This window comes from Trichoderma atroviride, chromosome 7 (assembly GCF_020647795.1).
Source record: "Trichoderma atroviride chromosome 7, complete sequence".
NCBI classification, from domain to species: domain Eukaryota; kingdom Fungi; phylum Ascomycota; class Sordariomycetes; order Hypocreales; family Hypocreaceae; genus Trichoderma; species Trichoderma atroviride.
This window is the reverse complement of record NC_089406.1, coordinates 2,161,232-2,181,501: the sequence shown is the minus strand read 5'-3', so window position 1 is coordinate 2,181,501 and position 20,270 is coordinate 2,161,232. Positions and strand designations below refer to the sequence as shown.

General features: G+C 51.3%; 7 protein-coding genes across 9 annotated transcripts; 4 read left to right on the top strand and 3 right to left on the bottom strand.

Annotated features, from left to right (window-relative positions):
* Positions 1–7: 7 nt before the first annotated feature.
* TrAtP1_012732 (uncharacterized protein) lies at positions 8–828 on the top strand (the record flags this gene model as incomplete). The annotated part of the gene is made up of 2 exons (XM_014088258.2): positions 8–207; positions 357–828. 2 exons carry the CDS (start codon positions 8–10, stop codon positions 826–828), a joined length of 672 nt encoding a protein of 223 aa, XP_013943733.2.
* Positions 829–1,080: 252 nt separating this feature from the next.
* On the bottom strand, positions 1,081–3,603 carry TrAtP1_012731 (uncharacterized protein; the record flags this gene model as incomplete). The annotated part of the gene is made up of 1 exon (XM_066115657.1): positions 1,081–3,603. One exon carries the CDS (start codon positions 3,601–3,603, stop codon positions 1,081–1,083), a length of 2,523 nt encoding a protein of 840 aa, XP_065971756.1.
* A 287-nt stretch (positions 3,604–3,890) lies between these two features.
* On the bottom strand, positions 3,891–6,178 carry TrAtP1_012730 (uncharacterized protein). Its single transcript, XM_014088475.2, has one exon. It carries the CDS (start codon positions 5,856–5,858, stop codon positions 4,029–4,031), a length of 1,830 nt encoding a protein of 609 aa, XP_013943950.2. The 5' UTR covers positions 5,859–6,178; the 3' UTR covers positions 3,891–4,028.
* A 1,045-nt stretch (positions 6,179–7,223) lies between these two features.
* TrAtP1_012729 (uncharacterized protein) lies at positions 7,224–11,259 on the top strand. 3 transcript variants are annotated; one of them, XM_066115655.1, is made up of 7 exons: positions 7,224–8,038; positions 8,109–8,485; positions 8,556–9,689; positions 9,749–10,081; positions 10,140–10,520; positions 10,590–10,700; positions 10,782–11,259. In XM_066115655.1, the coding sequence occupies exons 1-7, from the start codon at positions 7,831–7,833 to the stop codon at positions 10,842–10,844; spliced, it is 2,607 nt and encodes an 868-aa protein (XP_065971753.1). In that variant the 5' UTR covers positions 7,224–7,830; the 3' UTR covers positions 10,845–11,259. The 3 variants fall into 3 exon arrangements, with proteins under 3 accessions (XP_065971753.1, XP_065971755.1, XP_065971754.1); XM_066115656.1 differs by having other exon boundaries at positions 10,140–10,700; XM_066115654.1 differs by having other exon boundaries at positions 7,709–9,689.
* A 1,487-nt stretch (positions 11,260–12,746) lies between these two features.
* TrAtP1_012728 (uncharacterized protein) lies at positions 12,747–13,457 on the top strand (the record flags this gene model as incomplete). The annotated part of the gene is made up of 1 exon (XM_014088474.2): positions 12,747–13,457. One exon carries the CDS (start codon positions 12,747–12,749, stop codon positions 13,455–13,457), a length of 711 nt encoding a protein of 236 aa, XP_013943949.2.
* Positions 13,458–15,156: 1,699 nt separating this feature from the next.
* TrAtP1_012727 (uncharacterized protein) lies at positions 15,157–17,182 on the top strand. The gene is made up of 2 exons (XM_014088473.2): positions 15,157–15,686; positions 15,762–17,182. The coding sequence occupies exons 1-2, from the start codon at positions 15,385–15,387 to the stop codon at positions 16,969–16,971; spliced, it is 1,512 nt and encodes a 503-aa protein (XP_013943948.2). The 5' UTR covers positions 15,157–15,384; the 3' UTR covers positions 16,972–17,182.
* A 1,382-nt stretch (positions 17,183–18,564) lies between these two features.
* TrAtP1_012726 (uncharacterized protein) lies at positions 18,565–19,660 on the bottom strand (the record flags this gene model as incomplete). The annotated part of the gene is made up of 4 exons (XM_014088472.2): positions 18,565–18,726; positions 18,781–19,361; positions 19,438–19,552; positions 19,631–19,660. 4 exons carry the CDS (start codon positions 19,658–19,660, stop codon positions 18,565–18,567), a joined length of 888 nt encoding a protein of 295 aa, XP_013943947.1.
* Between the last annotated feature and the right edge of the window lie 610 nt (positions 19,661–20,270).

The following is a 20,270-nucleotide window of genomic DNA, read 5'->3' as shown; positions in this document are numbered from 1 at the left end:
ATATACAATGTCAACCTCAGACTCCCCCAGCGTCATCTCAATCGAGTACCGCGGCCGCGTCGCCGTCATCACCATTGCAAACGAGAAGAAGCTCAATGCGCTCAACCAGACGCAGTACTATGAGCTCTCGCAGGCGATGAGGGAGGTGGCCAAGCACGATGAGGTCTATGTCACTGTGTTGCTCGGCAAGGGACGCTTCTTTTCTGCGTAGGTCATTTCATTTCATATTATTGTTTACTTCAAGTTTACGCATTTGTGTGATGAGACGTGATGGCTCTCAAAAGGAAATGCCTTGAAAACAAACATGAGAAATGAATACTCTTATAATCGGATACATCGCTAACAAATATATACAGCGGCGCAGACGTCTCCATCGGCAGACCAAATCCCACCGACCCCAGCGAAGCCCGCAAGCAGCTCCTCCAGACCTTTGTCGCCTTCAATCTCAACATCACAGAAGCATTTGCCGCGCATCCCAAGATCCTCGTCGTCGGGCTCAACGGCCCCGTCGTGGGCCTCACCGCCGCCATCATCGCCCACGCCGACTTCATCTACTGCGCGCCGCACACGTTCCTCCTCACGCCCTTTTCGTCGATAGGCCTCGTCGCAGAGGGAGGCTCTTCGCGCGCGCTCGTCACGAGACTGGGCCCTGCGAGGGCGAACGAGGCGCTGATTATGAGCAAGCGGATCATGAGCCCGGAGCTGGAACGGTGCGGGTTTGTGAACAAGGTGTTTGAGGAGGTGAAGCAGGGCGAGGACGACAAGTTTAGGGAGCTGGTGCTGAAGGAGGTGGATGAGAGGCTGGGGGGATCATCTCGTGGGGGATAGTTTGCTGGGCATCAAGAAGTTGATTAGGGCGCCGGAGCAGAATGTTGTGAATTTGAATAATTTCAACGAGGTGTTTGCTGGGCTGGAGAGATTCATGACGGGCGTTCCGCAGGAGGAGTTTAGGAAGCTTGGGAGCGGCGAGAAGAGGCACAAGCTGTGATGCGAAGAGTGTTTATGTAATTGAGATATAGTCGTGGTGAATAGTTCTATAAGATGAAAGAAAGACAATCCGCTATTATATCTGTGTGTCTATTATGCCAACAATCCAAAAAGCAGACTCGTTCGGCCCCAGAAGCTCTTGGCCGTCTTGCCGACTTGCTGTCGCGAGGCATCTTCCAACCCAGTGCGCTCATAAACCGCATCTTCCAATTTTTGAAACTCTTGTGTTGTATCTCCTGCTACGTTTCCGATTGAGAGGCGTAGAAGCGAGATATCAAAGAGCCATTGGATGCAAACATCTCGCAATTGCTCGTTGCCAGAGGGTGAGCCATCATCTTTCTTTTCAACGTCCTGGTCCTTCCCGCTGCTACCCGGCTCTTCCTTTGCTCCGGCGTTTTCCTTCTCCTCCCCATCATTTTCTTCTTGTCTCTCCTCCTCTTTTGTTTCTGCTTCCTTCTCTGTATCGACTTGTGGCTCTTTTGCTTCTTTCTCGTTCTCATCCTCCGGCTCCTTCACCTCTTCAGCACCCTTCTTCACTCCTTTGGCCTCTTCGTAGAATTCTAGGCTCTGTAATTCTTGGCTCCACGCCTCACACAATTGCTGACCAACATGCTTCTTCAAAGCGGACATTGCAGCCGCGGTCCACAAGTCAACCCCGGCATCTGACAAGGACAGCAGCAGGCTGTGGAGGAATTGAAACGTCTGTGGAGACGGCTGATTGGGCAGTGCTGGGTCGCCTTCCCACAACGGCCTTCCAACTGCAACTCTTCCAGATAATCCCGTCTTCACAAATTCTTCCACGGGTGATGCTGATGTCGATGCTATAATCGTTTGGTGAAGGGCAGGCACCAAATCCAAGCCAAAGTTCTTGAGCTTGTCGCGCTGTGGTAGTTGGCGACGAATATCACGCAAGACTCGAACCAAGTACATGGCGACAGCACTGCTGCTGCTACTCTCGGATTTGCTGTCCCATAGCTGCTGAAGCTCCTTTCCAAGCGATTCAAAAGACGCATCAAGGCTGGTATCCAACTTTTGTTGCAGCATTTTCGGATCGTCCTTGCTCAACAGCTGCTGCCTCGCCTCTATCGTCTCTTCATCTTCAATCTCGTCAAAATCGTTATCCCAGCGCTGTTTCTCCAACTGCCCAACCACCTCTTTCACGTCGTCGGTGATGTGAAACCAAGAAGAATAGCAGTTGAGCGCCTTGGAAACAGCGTCGCTGCGGCCATAGAATCGTGACGCCACTTCTTGTAAAAACGGACGAGCTCCAATAGCCAACGCATCCTCGTAGCCCTCTTCATCCCAAAGGCCTGGTAGTTTCCCAGTCGCGCCATCCTTCCAGCTTTCCAGCGTCGCCTTGACTTCTGAGCCCACAAGACGAAGTTTGGAAACCTTTGCGTCCAAAACGGCGAGCATCCGCGCATTGATGGCCTTTCGTACATTGTTCTGCACCTCTTCGGGGTCGATACCTCGCACTTTGCTGCCTTCGCGTATCCAAAGCTGGAGCAGATTCGTCCGGAGCTCTGTTATGGATTTGAAATCGTGGATTGGCTCCAGAGTCTTCTTCAGCCCATCGAGTAGCACCTGTTCGCCTTTTTCGACCCAGCTGTCAAACATCTCCCTTGCCCGCGTTCCATCAAGATCATCATGGCGAATAAAGGGCGTATAATATTGAATCTCTTCACCACACCATCTCTCAAAAATATCGAGTCGCAGCCCTTCCAAATTCTGCAAGGAGGCATCTTCCAGGAGAGGCTTTTTTGTTAGGGCATTGAGTGTTTGGGAGAGTTTGTTCGGCACAAAGGCCTGTACGTCTAGTAAAGTTCGTGCATATAGTCTCAGGCTTTGGACGACATCGTCCGGACTCCTGGCCCGCCCGTCTTCCTCCTCATAATCCAAAGCCACGGAGATGGCCTTGAACCTGACTTCCAAAAAGTGCCGCAAGGTATCCTTGGTTCCAGAGCTATTCGCAAGACTGTGAGCCGCGAGGGACTTCAATACGTCGTCCCTATCAGAGTCGGGACCAGCCTTCTCCATGGTCTTCTCCAGAGTCGTCCTCAGCCGCCGACGCAAGCTATCCAGCTTCTTTTTAGAAGCATCAGCAGCTTGTCGAGCCTCGTCGCTGGGAAACTCGTTCCCCAGGCTATTGACCAAGAGGCGACTTAGCACCCACACCTTGGCCGCCAACACCAGCCTATCGCCGATGCTCACTCTCTCGTCCACCTCCCCGCGGCCTCTGAGCAGTCTGCCAACCAGTAGCAGACACCCGTCCAGCAACCTCTTTCGAGCTGACTCGGCAACTTCTGACTTCTGCTCCTTGCGCACAAACTTGGCCAATCCAGCAACCTTTGTCGAGACCACCGTCCTCCCGCACCGCCAGCCCATGTTGCCCAGGAGCTCTTGCACAGCATCGTTGTCGCTGCGCATCTGTACAATCGTGTCGGCCGTGCCGAGCAGGTCGCGGTAAGATCCGCCTACGCGCGTGCGCAGGCGGCTTGCCTTGTCCTCGATCTCGACATGGAGGGCCTTGTGGATGGAGCGAATCTGGGGGAGCGTGTGGTTCGCGGAGAAGATCTGGTCGGAAGTGGTGAACTTGGTGGCGTCGGGAGTGGCCATTGTGGCCTTGTTTGCGCGTTTCTGCGAGGTCTGAGGGAAATTATTATAGAATTAGCGTCATTGAGGCGTGTAACTGGCTGTCGCTCAGAAAAATTGTGGTCTTGAGCCTGCGTGGTGAAGTGGTGTTGAGGCCAAGTAGAGATGCTGGAGGTGATGAATTGGGTGGGGCTCAAAATGACAGCTCTAGTCTACTTGCACTTCAACACCACTTCATTACCCTGAAACCCAAGCATCAGATGCCGACCAAGGAAAGCCTATAAAACGCATACATGTAACAGAAAGAAGAGCATTTCAATACAATGAATATGTAGGTAGCCTAAAATAATGTCATGTTTCTAAGAAAGTCGCACCTCCGGGCAGATACAAGTCTATACACCGAGTTCCATAAATGATATATGCCATTAATCGCAATGCGTACATGTATTCTACAGCTTCGTACTCTTGATGACAGTAGCGTTGATACCGCTGAGCTCGCCGCGGTAGCCTCCCTTGGGCTCGCCACCTTGCCACACCGGCTTCATGCTCTTCAGCTTCTTCTGCTTGGCCTCGAACTGCTTTCTCCTCCTGACTCTGGGGTTGCGGACGTCCTTGCTTCTTCTGGGCGCCAGACCCTTGTTCTTCTGGATGGCGTATGTAATCTTTCGCTTGCCGTCCTCGCCAACCTCCTCTGTCTCTACCACTCTGTCGGACTTGCTTGCGGCGGCGTAGGCTGCGTATCGAGCCGTCTTGTCGTCCTTCTTGGCCTTGGAAGCGTTTGCTACCATGTCGTAATAGTCGTCTTCATCATCGCGCACCGCGTTGGCGGTCTTGGAATCCTCTTCGTCACTGTCCTCGCCGAGGTTCGCGCCGAGCTTGGAATCTCTCTTGCCTCGCTTTTCAGCCTCAGCCAGGAGACGTGATTGGCGGTCTCGTAAGCGCTCGCGGTGAGGAATATCCATATCACCACCTGCATCGCGACCAGCACCAGCGCGGCGGTTGGCCTTTTGCACAATCTGGGAGGTGTAGAACTTCAAGCTCTTCTTGCGCGCCGCCTTGTCAGCTGCTGCGCGAGCGTCCAGAGCCTCCTCTTCACCAAAGTCTGAGCTATCGTCGTCATGAGCATTGTTTGTCTGATCCTTCTTCTTTGCTTTTGACTTTGTGTTGATGGGCAAGTCATAAAGATCAGCAACTGTCTCCTCGATTGCCTTGGCCTTTGCCAGCTTCTTCGCCTTCTTCGCCGCAGCAGCAGCATCCGCCTCTCTTGACTTCTTGGACTTCTTCTTAGTCTGGGCAGCTAATTCATCTCCGTTCAACTGAAGAATAGAGTCAGCATCTTGTGCCAATGACTCCTCGGATGTCTTGAGGGATCGCATGTCCTTGACACGCTCCCATGCCTCGCGGCACTGGATAAGAGTTTCCATCACATCGTGTTCACGCAGCTCGGCAGGATCGATAGTTCTTTGTGCCTTGGCCGCGTCGCGGGCTGGAGATGTTAGGATGGCCAAGTAGCTGGCTAGCGAAGCAACATAGCACCCAAGCACCCAGTACTTGATGGCAGCTAGAGACTTGGGGGCAGAGGCTTTGGCGTCTGCCCTCAGAATATCTAGCTGTGGCTGCAGGTCTTGGAAATCTTTGACGAGATAGTCGAATTCGGGGTATCGAGCAGATAACAGCTTCAGTCGTTCCTCGGTGCTCATGTCATCAGTCACCTCGACCTCTTTAAGGACCTCGGTCACTGTTTCTGCGCCTTCCTTTTCTTCTTGCTCGCCTGTCAGCCACTCATCTCCGTCGAAGATGAAATCCTCTTCAGCCATCTTGGCCAACTTCTTTTGCTGTATTCTCTTCGCTTCGGTTTCCTCCTCCAACGCATCCGCCTCTGTTTCGATATTGTCGGCATTGTAGTACTCCTTCTTAGATGCACCCCACCATCCCTCTTCCTCGTCCTCTTCTGGATTGGCTTTATCCGCTTCATCATCTGAGTAGTCTTGCGCGGCTTTTCGTTTTGATTTGCTCGGCCGGGCCTTTTTATTTGAGTCCTCGTTCTCGTAACCAAACACCTCCTCGTCTGAAAAATCAATCTCCTCGTCTTCTTTTCTCCTGCGCTTCATGTTGGGCTCATCGTCAAGCATGATTGTATCCCGGTTCATGAGGAATTCGTCCTCTGAGTTGGCCACATCTTCGTATGTATTGACTTTGAGGCGAGCGTCCGCAGGGTCCAGCTCTTTTGGCCCACTGGACTCGGCGGCGTGCCGAGAGGCCTTTCTCTTCTTTGCCATGGCTGAATTTGTGTAGTTTGGTGAATTAAATGGTTCAATTCGCGCGGCGGTGTAAAACAAAGCACAAGTTGGACGACTGGATTAGGAGCGTCGTCTGAGAAAACTGGTCGAGACGGGTCGCTATGGCGCTCTTTGGCTTGGAACTTTTCGATGGAGCATGAAATTTTCCTGGCTGATAAGATAAGAATTTTTCGTCCACCCTTGGCGTTAAGGTACGGCTTAATGCGCCGGAGATACGTTGCGTCCGCCACTGTTAGCGCTCGCCTGGTTGCCTGTAGCTGCCACAGTCCAGTAAGATGGCCTGCAGCTTCTGCCAAGCGAGACGCAAGATACGGTAGTAAGCGGTTTCTGCTCAGATGCGAGAGATTCCACATCAAGACATTTTTGTTCCCATGGAAATACTGAAATTGTAATCTGAGGGTGTCCGCACTGCGTAGTATCACATGTAGCCTACAGCTCCTTGCACTGTTGTGTATATCCTACCTAATGCTACCCTCTAGGCTGCTACTAATGGGAGTGGCTGGTAGAATGGCGAATCGTGATCGCCTGCAGAAAATGGCTGCGACAACAAGCAGCCCAAAGCCGGGAGGCAATGATTACAAGTGGCAATATTCCTGGAATAGGACCATGCATTTGGTTAGGAGCAATCAAAGCTTGACGGAAAATCATTCCTCTCATATATACCAAGTGACAAATACCTAGAAATCACCTAGGTAGGCGGTTGTTTGCACAAAGGAGTATTGCATGGATCAGATATGCTTATGTGGATTAGCCAATGTGCGAATGCGCTATGCCGCGCTTTCCAGCCCAAAATTGAGGTTGCCCGCCAACTTGCTCTTGTGATGGCACTAGTAAATTACCAAGCCGCTATCAAAAAGACAAGAGGGGGCAAAGTGATGGGCACGCAACGGCAGATGATGTGCTGATAAGAGTTATTAATCTCCCTACTTTGCAGCGCTGATCGTATTGCTTTGGCGTAGAAGTATGCGCATACGTAGGGTTATGCATTCGATCTGCGATGGCTACTTTTTTGATTATACGGATCTTGCTCAGCACCCTCTTTCTCCAGCGTCTGCTTCGTATCAGTACAGCCAATCAAGTGTGCTGTGCAGAACTGCAAGGCTGCTCGCCGACGATGCATGCCGGATGATGAAATGCCAAGGGTCCTACATGGATGCTGCAGCCCATCCGATGCTTTCCCGGGACCCTTGGATGCAATACATCACCATCGGCTCTGCATGCCTTAGCGGACCATGCTTGGTTCCGAATTACCGAGCCGGCTACGGCGCATGTCTGCAGATAAGGACAAGGCAGCACGGAATGTTTGTAGAACAAAATCTTTTGCTGGTAATTCCACAGAGTGCTGCTATTTCTGTCTGTCTGTACCTAAGATGCCAGCAAAGCTCCATCTTGGCTGGGATCCCGCCCGCCATTGGCGTCATGGCTCGACTCGACCGCCATCAAAGCGGCTCACCTGACAGCCACTGGCCTATAGCGCGCTGTGCTGTGGCCTCGTAGGTGCCGTTCAGTGGCTATACCGGGTCAGACGTTGAGGCTAGCGCTAGCCCCAGGCGACCCCAGACTTGGAGCTAGAGCTAGGCAATGCGCCATGCAGACTGCAGCGTTCAGCCTTGCAAACGCCATCCATTGTTCATTTCATCCCCTTTTCTTGTTGGTCTGGGGAACTAGACCACCATCCAACAATACTCCAACGTGACTCTGTCTCCTGCCAGCCAGCAGCAGCCCTCTTGCTCCATGTAAACGCCCCAAGTCGCCGCACCATCCCCGAGCCAAAGCCGATCCGAGGCCCCAAATGACCTGTCTCATGCTAATGCATACCACCCTGATAGCCCACAGCCCCATCCACACTTACCACATCCAGAGGCCCTTCATCATATAACATTTGCTCCTCCTTACTGCAGCAGCCATCCGCCGTTATCATCTCAGAGCCTCTTCTCGCATCTCCTCCGCAATGGCCGAACGAGACGGCTACGGGTCGATGTCGCAGCCGGCCTCTCCCCGCCTCTCGCGCCGGCCACATCCCATGCGTCGCCAGAACTCGGCAAACGACGACGAGCGCGCTCCGCTGCTCTTAAACACCTCTCGATCACACATGCGAATCCACGGCGGGGCTGCTTCGCCAGGCCGTCCCAACTTGTCCCGCGACCAGAGCTACTCGGGTATGGAGCATTTGATGTCTCTTGCTACCGGTACTTGAAATCAACCGCTAACGTCCATCGACGAGTGCAGAAGGCAGTCCGAGCGCCCGACACCACAGCCGCCGCTCTTCTTGGGGGCAGCGCATAGTCAACGTCTTCACAGAGCGATCCATGTCAGAGTCCAAAGGCTCCATCTTCCCCGACGAGCGAGTATGGTACGATCAGTTTACAAGCACCGACTGGGTGCACGATACGATTGCCGACTCCTACCGCGCGAGGGGGCTTCGCAGCAGAAAGGATTTCTGGGGCCGTGTCCTAAAGACCGTAGACGGTAGTCAGGGCTGGATTCTCAGCGCTCTCTGCGGCTGCGTTATTGCCTTGATAGCATATACGGTCGATGTAGCCGAGTCTGTTGTGTTTGATTACAAGGACGGTTATTGCACCAAGGCCTGGTATTTTGACGAAAAAGTAGGTAGAAGCATCTTGTTTCTCTCAGGGAAGAGGGGCCTTTGACTCCTTTTACTAATAGACCGTCTAGAGATGCTGTCCTAGAGGGCGCACCGAATGTGAAGAATGGAAGACTTGGTCCCAGGCACTGAGTTATCACCCCTTTGGAGAGAAGTGGACGGACTTTCTGTTTTATGTCGGAGGCGTCGTTCTCCTTGCCTGCGCCTCTTGTTGGGTGGCCTTGTGGACAAAGACTGTCGTTCCCTCAGCTTATCGCTTGACCACCTTGGACGAAAATCTTGCTGCCGAGAGCGCTCACCCTGTACCGGATGAAAGCCCTGGCGATGAAAGTGCCAGTCCTCGACAGGTGGTTGATAGGAAGCCAGCCAATCCTCCCATGGTCTACTACTCAGCAGCAGGAAGTGGTGTCGCCGAGGTTCGAGTCATTCTCAGCGGCTTCGTTCTTCACGGCTTCCTTGGCCTAAGGACGTTGATTTTCAAGATGGTGTCGCTGATTTTGAGCGTCTCTTCGGGATTAAGCATCGGTAAGGAAGGCCCGTTTGTCCATATGGCCACTTGTGTTGGTAACATTGCGTGTCGTCTTTTTGCAAAATACGATCGCAATGATGCCAAGAGGCGTGAGGTTCTCTCTGCCGCCGCGGCGGCTGGTGTAGCCGTGGCCTTTGGCGCACCTCTAGGAGGAGTGCTATTTGGGCTAGAGGAAGTGTCATACTTCTTCCCGGCTAAAACGCTCTTTCGAACATTCTTCGCCTGTATCATCGCCGCGCTTTCTCTCAAGTTCTTGAATCCTTATGGCACTCACAAAATCGTCATGTTTGAGATTCGGTACCTGATTGATTGGGAGTACTTTGAACTGGGATCTTTCATCTTTGTCGGCGTTGTTGGAGGCGCCATGGGAGCCCTCTTCATCAAAGCATCCAAGTATTGGGCACAGTCGTTCCGTCGAATCAGGGTTATCAAGGCGTATCCAATGCTGGAGGTGTTTCTCGTAGCTGTTGTCACTGGCCTGCTGAGCTATTGGAACCCATTGACCAAAGTTTCCGTTCAAAAATTGCTCCTCAACTTGGCTTCTCCGTGCGATCGCACAAGAATCGATGGCCTGGGGCTTTGCCCGAGGTCGATGGATGACATACCCTCAATTCTCTCGACGCTCATTCTTGCCTTCTTAATCAAGGGTTTCTTGACTGTCATTGCATTTGGAATTGTATGTATTATCCGTATTACCTTTAGCAGCCCTGAGGTGGCATACTAACCCTTGAGCAGAAAGTTCCTGCCGGTATCTATATCCCCTCCATGGTTGTCGGAGGTTTAATGGGACGGATTGTGGGACACCTTGCGCAGTGGTTGGTGCTTGCCACCCCTGAATGGAGTGTTTGGGGCGGCTGTGCAACCGCAGCGGATGGAACGTGTATCCAGCCCGGAGTTTATGGTCTCATCGCTGCCGGTGCAACCATGTGTGGAGTAACACGTTTGTCTGTGACTCTGGCTGTCATTCTGTTCGAGCTCACTGGAAGTCTCGACTATGTTCTGCCCTTTTCCCTATCGATCCTTGTGGCCAAATGGACAGCAGATGCCATTGAGCCGTGCAGTATCTACGTAAGTGAAGCGTGACGAGGTGATTAACAGAAAGCAATCCTCTAATTTCAAGCAATAGGACCTTCTTACAAACATGAATGCATACCCGTTCCTCAATAATAAGGACAAGCCCATCTTCAGCGGCGACTTGTCGGATCTGGTCCGCCGCTACCGGAGAGAGAGAATAATTGATATTACGAACTCGCCATCGGTTCCTGCTTCAAGTCTCCGCAGCCAGCTGGAGATCCTCCATCTCCACGGCGAACTGGATGGCGGGTTGCCCATCCTGAGAGACAATGTCTTGGTAGGTCTTATACCTGCGCCGGATCTCCAATATGCCTTGGACCAGTTGCAAGACGAAGGCTCCAGTCACTGCTTGATGGACCAGGTTCAAAGCTTTGACGAAGATGACGACATTGTTGGGCCCGATCCTACAGATTTCACCCAATATATTGATCCTGTAAGCAGTCGTTGATAATATTTTCTGGCGGAGAAATGAGGCAGAGGCTCTAACTAACAAAAAATATAGGCACCTGTTGCACTAGATATTCGATCGCCGATTGATTTGGCGTGGGAATGTTTTGTCAAGCTAGGTTTGCGGTACATTTGTGTCTTGAGGGACGGCAAATATGCTGGCATGGTAAGTAATGGCTATTCTACCCCTTTCAAAGTTTGATATTCGTTTCAAATCATACAGTGCTGAATATCCGTCGCGTTTTAGATCCACAAGAAGACGTTTGTCAAATACACACGAGAATTAGAAGACAAGCAAGGTGGTCATTAAGAGATGTGACCTATTTGCGGCCCTATGGGGCGGCTAGACATTGTAAAGCATAGAGGCAAAGGTTTGCCCGTTCAGAGTTATGGCAGTGGAAATTGTCGGCATTGTGAAGGTTTTAGTTTTGCATACACTTGGCGCATTTGGCTTGGGTCCGTGACCGACTTGTATATCGTTGGTCTACGCCCTCTTGGATTTTATTATGCTCTTCACGCAGACACATCAAGGATGTCGGCTTTTATTGTTTCTTTGGCGGATTACTGCATGTTACAAGCATAGCAACATAGTTTGTTCTATTTTTCTCTTTTCTTTTTTCTTGGAGTGGACGAAAGCATCATCTCTGCATAGCTGCGTTTGCCTCGGGCTTTTGGCGGCGATTTATTTTGGCAATAAGATTGGTAGAATTGCGTCATGGCTATCATTTTTTAGCATCTATATGCGTCTCTTTTTTGCCTGTGATTAAAATTTGATTATTAGCTTTGTGTGTCGAGTCATTGGAGCGGAGTGCTACGGCAAAAACCTGGAAGAAGGGAGAAGTTATCCAGCGCCTCAATTTCATTAGCACACCAGCTGTAGCTCAATAAGGCAGCCAGTCCACATATTTAACACAACTGCTAAACACGTTTAAAAATAGCATAGTAGCAGTAGTAGCAGTAGTACCTTGATAGCAGCAGTAGGACCTTGATAGCCTACTTGATGGATGCTATAGCTTGAGTGCTGGATAACAGAATTGGGGTGCCGAATAACTTTTTCTCTTAAAGAACGAAGGCGCCTATTCGACTCGAAGACGAACGATTAGCACCGGAAAAGTGCTTATCATAGAGTAAGTGGATTTTATTCATCAGGTATATGTGAAGATTTAAATACCTATATGCTACTCTTATCCTAAGGCCTATAATGCGACGCAACCGCCTCGGCGGCTTACGCCTCCATGTAGAAACTATGCTCCTAATTCACACATAAACCTCGCAGTGAGTGGCGGCACGATGATGATAGATAATGAGGTTTTGCCCTCACTCGACGAAATTCCAGATAGTATTAGCTCACTATGGCCGCATAGGTACGCTTTAGCCTTGGACTCTATCCACAGCTTCTAGCTTAAAGTCTATTGATAGTGACAAAGATAGGCATATTCCTTATAGCGTTCCTGATGCACTGGCTAAGATCTACTAATCGAATAGTTGTAGGACCGATTCGGCGACGACATGGTTCTCAGTTCCGTACAATGCCCCTTCCGCTCTAGCAGGGAGATATACACTGCTTAAGACTGATCTGTAATCATGGACAACGTGAGTCGTTATTCTTTCCTACTTGGAAACATCAATTTCTAGGAGAAAGCGAGGCGGCTTGGCAGCTTGCGTGGATGGACCAGGAACATGGGCTCGAGGTGGTGGAGATGGGATTCAAAGATTGTTCGCGCCATTATGGTTCGTTAAAACACGAAAACAGCCAGCCAGGGCGAGGGATTTTTTTCTATAGTAAAGTAAGAGAGTCAAGTATCGCATCGGTAAGACGAAAGAATCAAGTGTAGGTTCATTGATTCGGTCTTTTTCTTTAGATGAAAAGTTAGATTTTCTCGTTAACTTTTCAAATGTCCAAGTTTTGGACGGCAAAGCTGGCGAGATGTTTGCAGACTTGGTAGCCACAAAGTATATGTTTTTCGTACACGTACTCAGGTCCCGTTCAACCTTGATTGCTGGGGAACTCTAATGCTATTCGAATGGGTATATATGGAGATCTACACTTCCATTATGCAGCTTCAGTTTCGTCTCTTTCTCGTATAGCTTCCTCTTTCACTGCAATCACTCCCCTGTTAAGACGTTTTTGTTTCCGGCACGCTGTCTGATACAAAGATCCGTAAAGCGTTCCAATACAAAGGCAAAGGCGGCCAGACTACACAGCAAGACAATGCCTCCATACACCAGTTATCGACGTCGAGGTGGCGAATTCGAGATTCCCGGCCGCAAGTTCAACCCTGCGTACGAATCCCTTCATCGCCACATCCCAAACGACAAGCTCCTTGTCTACAATGCCACCAAAGGCGTCCTGAAGATCCAGGAGCAGGACACCCAGTCCAACAGCCTCGTCCTGTCCATTGGGGGTACCTGCCGAAACCCTGGGACCCCCGGGGCTCGAGCAGCCTGGGGCGTCTACTTTGGCCCCGAATCGCCCTATAACGCGAGCGCCCTCCTGGATCCTGCTCTTCCGCAGACAAAGGCCAGGGCTGAGATGGAGGCTCTGCGACAGGCCTTGAGCATCGTCAAGGCCAAAATCATCTCCGGCGACTACCAACCGCGGAGGTGTATTATCAAGACGCACTCGTCGTATATCCGGCGGGTGTTTCCTCGCCTCGTCCATCGCCGGGCCGCAGAGAAGGTGGCGTTTTCCGAGTTGCTCATGGAGATTGAGGAGCGTTTGGAGGACATGGGCTATGTGGATGGGGTGGACAGGAGCACGAATACCATGTTTTGGTGTGTCGAGCAGGAGGAGAATCAGGAGGCTGACGGGCTCGCGGTTGATGCTCTCGCTAGGTCTCGAGATGAACATGAGAAGAGGAGAAGATGGAAATTATTTAAATGTAAATATGTTGTATGCTTGGCGCGCATGTGGTCAACATGACTTGATATGGAAATTGTTATTCCGCACATTATTTCACTATCCAGCATTCTGCAACTATTGCCCTTAACATGAGCATATCTACTTGCTTTGCCTATCAAGTGTTGTACATTTCTTAATATGCTGACGTCTCTACAGTAGGAGCAGCAAACTATGTTTCCTAGGATTCTACTAGACCAGGGGTCAACTCTCATAATCCAGGCAATAGTCAACTTTCCTTTTCTTACTGTAGAACAGTACAACATATCAAACAAGATACTCTTACAATATTTCAAGTCGTGTTTTTGCGAGGTAAAAGAGTGTTGTCTTTACGTGGACAAAGACTTCATTAAGCCACAGCTGAAGTGGTTGATGAGAAACTGGGGATACATCAATGAGCGCTCCCTCTTAAGATTAAGGCTGGTGAGATGATGACAAAAGAATCACTAGATTCAAATGATGATGATGATATTAATTAGCAAATGAGATTAAGATAAGATGATAAATATATTAGATGCGTGTTCAAGGATGTTGGGCCGCATGCTTGGATATTAGATAGCAACAAGGTCGAATCTCAACGAGCATCGGAACAACCTCCGTGGAGACTCATGCATGGCCGGAAGCCGGAAGACGGCACGTTGAAAAGAAAAGTCCCGGAAGAGACAGCAGCGAGCCGGGCCGGCAACTGGAATGGCACGTTTAGTAATGCAAAGGACAAAAACAAGGGCAAATTCGTTCTGTTTCTTTCCCCTTTCGGATTGCCGCCCAAAATGCTACTGTACATGGACCAAGCACGCATGTGACAGCCTGCGTGAGCCTGTCTGTCGCATCGTCTCCAAAACGCCAAACTTACACTCCATTGCCTTATCTTGGATCAATGGCACTAACGCTGCATTCCGCATAGTAAGCCGAGCGAGCCAATACGCGCTCCATCACCGATAAGTCATAGTCATACAAGTAGTCGCAGCATTGGGGAAAGACGGACAGCCCCACGTGGGGAGATTCTCGCGACAAGCCCGATGCGCCTGGACCAACTAAAACGTAAGACAAACGGGCTTCTCGTGCATGAGTTGCCATGGTCAGGTGCGCCGCTTCAAAGGCCACTGGGAATGCAAAGGAATTGATCAATTGGCCAGCGAGGGGGCCGAGGTCGGGGAGGAGGAGACGAGGAAAAGATGGATATCGAATCCAATTTTGATATACGAATATGGATCTTGAACGATTAGTGCCTTTTAGTGTGTAAGAGCGTTATGAATCTACCTTTTTCTAGATCATCACAGGAACATTCAGGGCAGGCCACGACGGCGCAGAAACAATTACCCGAAGACCGTGGAATGGTGATGATTAGGTCCCCTGCCCGACTTGGCCATCCCCTCGCTGCAATTGCCTGTCAAGAAAGCTTCATTGATCCAATAACGTAAAAAGGGCAGATCCGCCCCAGCCACCAAAGGCGCACCGGCTCCACGACCGGCTCCCCCGATTCCGGCTCGGTGCCGGTCCAGCAGCAGCCAGAGCAGCAAACAGGCCATGCACAGCGGCCTTCAGTGGACGCCGCAGCGCCGTCTAGGCCGTCATGGTGCTCTAGCGCCCCTGAGCTCCTCATCCTAGCACGTCCAATGGAGCTTCCCCCGCATTGCGCCCCCCCGCAGATAAGCCGCCGCCATCCGTTGATATAAAGCACGACGTCGCACGCACCAACGCAGCTAGACGGTGAGACTGTTGACGACACTATTCTTCTCTTCTCGTCCCTTTTGCCTCTTCGCGTGACGTCCTGTGAGGGGAAAGCGCGTGAAGCATCTCCAGTCTCAATTAGGTAATAGAAGAGAGAAAAAAGGGAGGCAAGCCCAACAGCGCTTCAAGCCGACGCTACGCACATCAGTCACGACACATAACAGAAAACTCGCAAAAGTCCCAGGCGTATAAAGACCAGATATAAAAGACGGCCGTCAAGATGCCTGCCCTACGCGCTGCCCAGGCATTGCGCCCTGCCATCCGATCTCTCCACGCCGCCTCCCTCAACTCTGCCCGCTGCTTCTCCAGCGCCTCCATCAGAATGGCGTCCAACAAGGCCTTTGTCCAGGGCGAGCCCGACGCTCCTGTGCTCAAGGCCAGCATTCCTGGACCGCAGAGCGCCAAGCGGATTGCCGAGCTGAGCGAAGTCTTTGATACGCGCAGCATCAACATGATGACCGACTACACCAAGAGTATTGGCAACTACATCTCCGACCCCGATGGCAACTACCTCCTCGACGTGTAAGTGCATCAATGTATCATCAATTGATATCCTTCCAGCTTCGTTGCTAACACGGCATGGCCCAATCCGTACAGCTACGCTCAGATTGCCTCCATCCCCGTGGGCTACAACAACCCCGCCCTGGCCAAGGCCGCCTCCACGCCCGACATGGTCAACGCCATCATCAACCGGCCTGCGCTGGGCAACTTCCCCTCCCACGACTACGCCGAGATCCTCAAGACGGGAATCCTCAAGGTCGCCCCCAAGGGCCTCAACAACGTCTTCACCGCCATGGCCGGCTCCGACGCCAACGAGACTGCCTTCAAGGCCGCCTTCATCTACCGCCGACAGCAGGAGCGCGGCGGCCCCGACGTCGAGTTCACCCAGGAGGAGCTCGACTCCGCCATGAACAACCAGTCGCCCGGCTCTTCCTCGCTCTCCATCCTGTCCTTCAAGACCGCCTTCCACGGCCGTCTGTTCGGCACGCTCTCCACCACCCGCTCCAAGCCCATCCACAAGATCGACATCCCCGCCTTTGACTGGCCCCAGGCGACCTTCCCCCTGCTCAAGTACCCTCTGGACCAGCACGCCGAGGAGAACGCCAAGATCGAGCAGGCCAGCCTCGACGAGGTCGAGCACCTGATCAAGACGTGGCACATCCCGCCCGCCGCCGTCATCGTCGAGCCCATCCAGAGCGAGGGCGGCGACAACCACGCCTCGCCCAACTTCTTCCGCGGCCTGCGCGAGCTGACCAAGAAGCACAACGTGCTGCTCATCGTCGACGAGGTCCAGACGGGCGTCGGCGCCACCGGCAAGTTCTGGGCCCACGACCACTGGAACCTGCAGGACCCCCCGGACATTGTCACCTTCTCCAAGAAGGCCCAGGCCGCCGGTTTCTACTACGGCAACCCGGCCCTGCGACCCAACAAGCCCTACCGCCAGTTCAACACCTGGATGGGCGACCCCGTCCGCGCCCTGCTCTTCCGCGCCATCGTCGGCGAAATTGAGCGCTTCGACCTCGTCAACCACACGGCAAAGGTCGGCGACTACCTCTACTCCAAGCTCGAGGGCCTACAGAAGAAGTACCCCGAGCACTTCAAGGACCTGCGCGGCAAGGGCCAGGGCACCTTCATCGCCTTTGACAACCCCAAGCGCGACCAGTTCCTCGCAAAGGCAAAGGAGTTTGGCATCAACATTGGCGGCAGCGGTGCGAGCGCCGTGCGTCTGCGCCCCATGCTGACGTTCCAGGAGCACCATGCCGATATCTTGGTTGATGCTCTGGAGAAGATTGTCAAGGCTTTGTAAAGATACGAAAGGAGAAGCAATTAAAAAAAAAAAAAAGGATTAAAAAAGAATTATGAAGAATTTGATGTCAATTAGCGATTTGTTTCAAATACAAAAACGAATAAAGTTTTAAAAAGCTGCAGTGCTCTTTTATAATAAACCTGCTTTAGAGAGAGAAGCTAATGCAACTCATTGAACAGACATTCATCTATAGATACATGTCTAAGTACTCACATTGATGAAAATCGGAATATCCAAGAATATTCATGGCGGAGAATACAACACCAACGCCCGTTCTTTACAATTCCCAATTTACTGCTAATAATGCCCACATACCTTGTCTAGCAGACAACATAACAACTCAAAACACAAACCAGGCCATTCCATAAAATCATCACTACCACTCTACTATAACATCCCAAGATAGGCAGATACATGTAGTTACCCAGCCCCAGTCCGCAACATCGACATCGGTATCAGATAGATTAACACCCGCCCGCCTATTTTTAGATCGCAACACAACTACATGTATCTACCTCTGTCCACCATCATCTTGCACCCCAGCGCTCAAGTACCTCCCTTGTTACTTAATAAAATGCCGTATAACGAATCACGACCTGAACCTGCCCTCCCCCTTGCTCGTGTTGCAGCACCAATGAAACCCCCGCGTCATAAGGGAAGGGATAGGTCTATGGCTTGTTTTGTTTCTTACTCTTTTTTTCCGTGCAATCAAAACGCGGGGAAATGTTTCGTCATACCCTAAGAAGAAAACTCGAAACGGACTATTCGTCGCTGCATAATGCTTGCATAGGTAGGCACATATCAAACACTCGCATTTACCCAGACATAAACTCTATACATAAAGACAACTATCTAAGCAAAAGGCCTACCTACCTACCTACCAGTACTAAATCGTACAACCCTCAGATCCTCTTTATACCATATGCCAGAAGAAAGGAAGAAACCAACTCAAATCGTTGATTAACCATGTGATACAAAAATGTGGGCTTGCCTAAGAAGAAAAATACGGGATGAGATGCCGTTCAACAGCACCTCAATCTATCTACCTGTGCGATGCAAAAAAAGAACAGAAAAGAAAAGGAAAAGAAAAACGGCGGAAGAGAAGAAGAGAAATGGAAGAGGGAAAAAAAGCGGGAAGACAGTGCCACCCCGCTTCGAGGCCATGTCATTCATGATTACCTAGCTCGTTTTGTTTCTCAAAACCTAGAATCATCACTTTCATTCAAATCCATGTGCACATAGATGCTTCCAAATATCAAACAGCCGACCGCGCAGGTAATGTAGTAACAAAACGCCAGTATGCTCTAAAGCAACCTCCACACAAATCGTAAAGGAAAGTCAAAAGGGAAAGGGAACAGGAATAGGAACAGGTAAAGAAGGAAAAGAGAAGCGTAAAAGGAAGAAAATTTGCAGGTACATGAAATGGGGATCATGGGAGAAGTTGAAAGGGTATAATGTTGTGACACTACCAAGAAAGAAACATGAATTGTAGAAACAAACACACACCATAGGTGTTCCTTTAACCTAGCCATTTGGGCCTTTTGACAGAAATCCTGAAAGAAGAGAGTGCTAAGCTGTGGCCAGTACTGTTATTTACGCTTTGATTTGAGATGATGCCGTAGATGCTACTACAGGCATGAGGGAGGCATGATGCCGCGGCTCCGGTTCCAGTGGCATTGGGCGAGGGGATGGTACTTGTCCCATCTCACGTATATTCTCGCGCACGTGTATGGTATTTGCCTCGCTCAGCTCTCGCTATCGCCGTGAATTAGACCAGCATACAGGCGCTTGCTATTTTTGGCTACTTACCGGTCGTTTCTCATGATCCACCGACGCAGGAGGTGTGGTAATAGCAGGGAGAGGAGGCGGGGTGGAGACTGAAACCGCACCTGCGCTCGTCTTTCTCCTCTTCTTACTCGGGGGAGAGTCGAGCAGTAGCGGGACGTGCGCGGGGGGTGGCGGCTGAGAACTTCGAGCAGCAGTATCAGCTGGGCGCTGGATAGCCGGGAGAATAGGCCGAGGCGTGTTGGAGCCTGAAGCAGACTGAGGAGGTCTGGGGGCGATGTTGGCAAGACGAGGAGGCACAGCTGTGCTTCTGTCCACTCGCGAAGGACGCCCTCTCTTTCGGGGAGCAGGGGCAGCATTTGGAGCTTCGTAGGGCAGTGCTCGCCTATCCTCAACACCATCGGCTGGCGGCCACGGAGGCATATTGACGGGCGACATTGGCATAGCCCCAGGGGTTTGGCCACCAGGACTGGTTCTCGGCGCAATCTGTCTTGGATGATTCATACCACTGTTGGCCAGATGATCGTTTTGAGACATTGCGGATCTGTGGTTTGGGGCTGTCGGTGACCGGTTCGCGACTTGCATGCACTGTTCCAGATTGCGGCCTAGAAATCAAGTTAGAATGCTGATGCATCGTAAAAAGGTCAAACTAGGAATGCAGCATCATCTGATGCACCGTACCTGACGGGATTTGCATCGTCATCCAGTTGGGATCGGACACGTTTGACTCCACAAATCGTATCAACATCTCGACATCAACGGTACTGCATTTGATCATCTCCGCGAGAACAAATCGCTGAGCAAAAGCGTATTAGTAAAATAAACTTGACTTTTTGCAAATACACAATAGAAATAGAGATTTTTTTCAACAAACCTTTTCGTCCAAGCTGAAAGAAGCAGCCATGGTTTCTGGGAGGAGGGGTTGTTGGAGAAAAAAAAAGTGGTGTGGTGATATGTCAAAGAGGCAAGGAGCAAAGGAGAATAGGACGTGGTGCCAGCGCTCGCACAAACATTGACGCCGCACACAGGAGGAGGACTTGAAACTACCGGCGAGAGAAAGAAGAAGTAGATGAAAACCAAAGAAATGGCCTCGGCGAAGCAGCACGGCCGGGGGCGAGTTATCAAGAACGGCAGCGTTGAGAGGTAGAAAGCGAGCGAGTATCGTAGCACGGCCGTGGTCGAGATAAAGCTGACGGTGGTGGTTGTGCAGCCACTCCTCCACAGACCCCTCTCAAGCAGGCAGATGTAGATGCAGATGCTGCAGAGCCAGTAATAATGGGAAACGCAGGCCAGAGGCTAGTCGAGAAACAAGTTGCGTCCAAAACGGCATGCCCTGCAGGCGGGCGTTGCTCCGCGGCTCCAGTGGTGGAGGGCCTGGATCCTCGGTCGATGTGGTCTTGAGCCCACTATCGCGAATAACAAGAAACGCACAACACCGGCCGGCAGGCGCGCGGCTTTTCTTTTCCCACGGACCTCGTGGCTAATACGAGCGGGCTCCTACGGGTCTCGAGGAG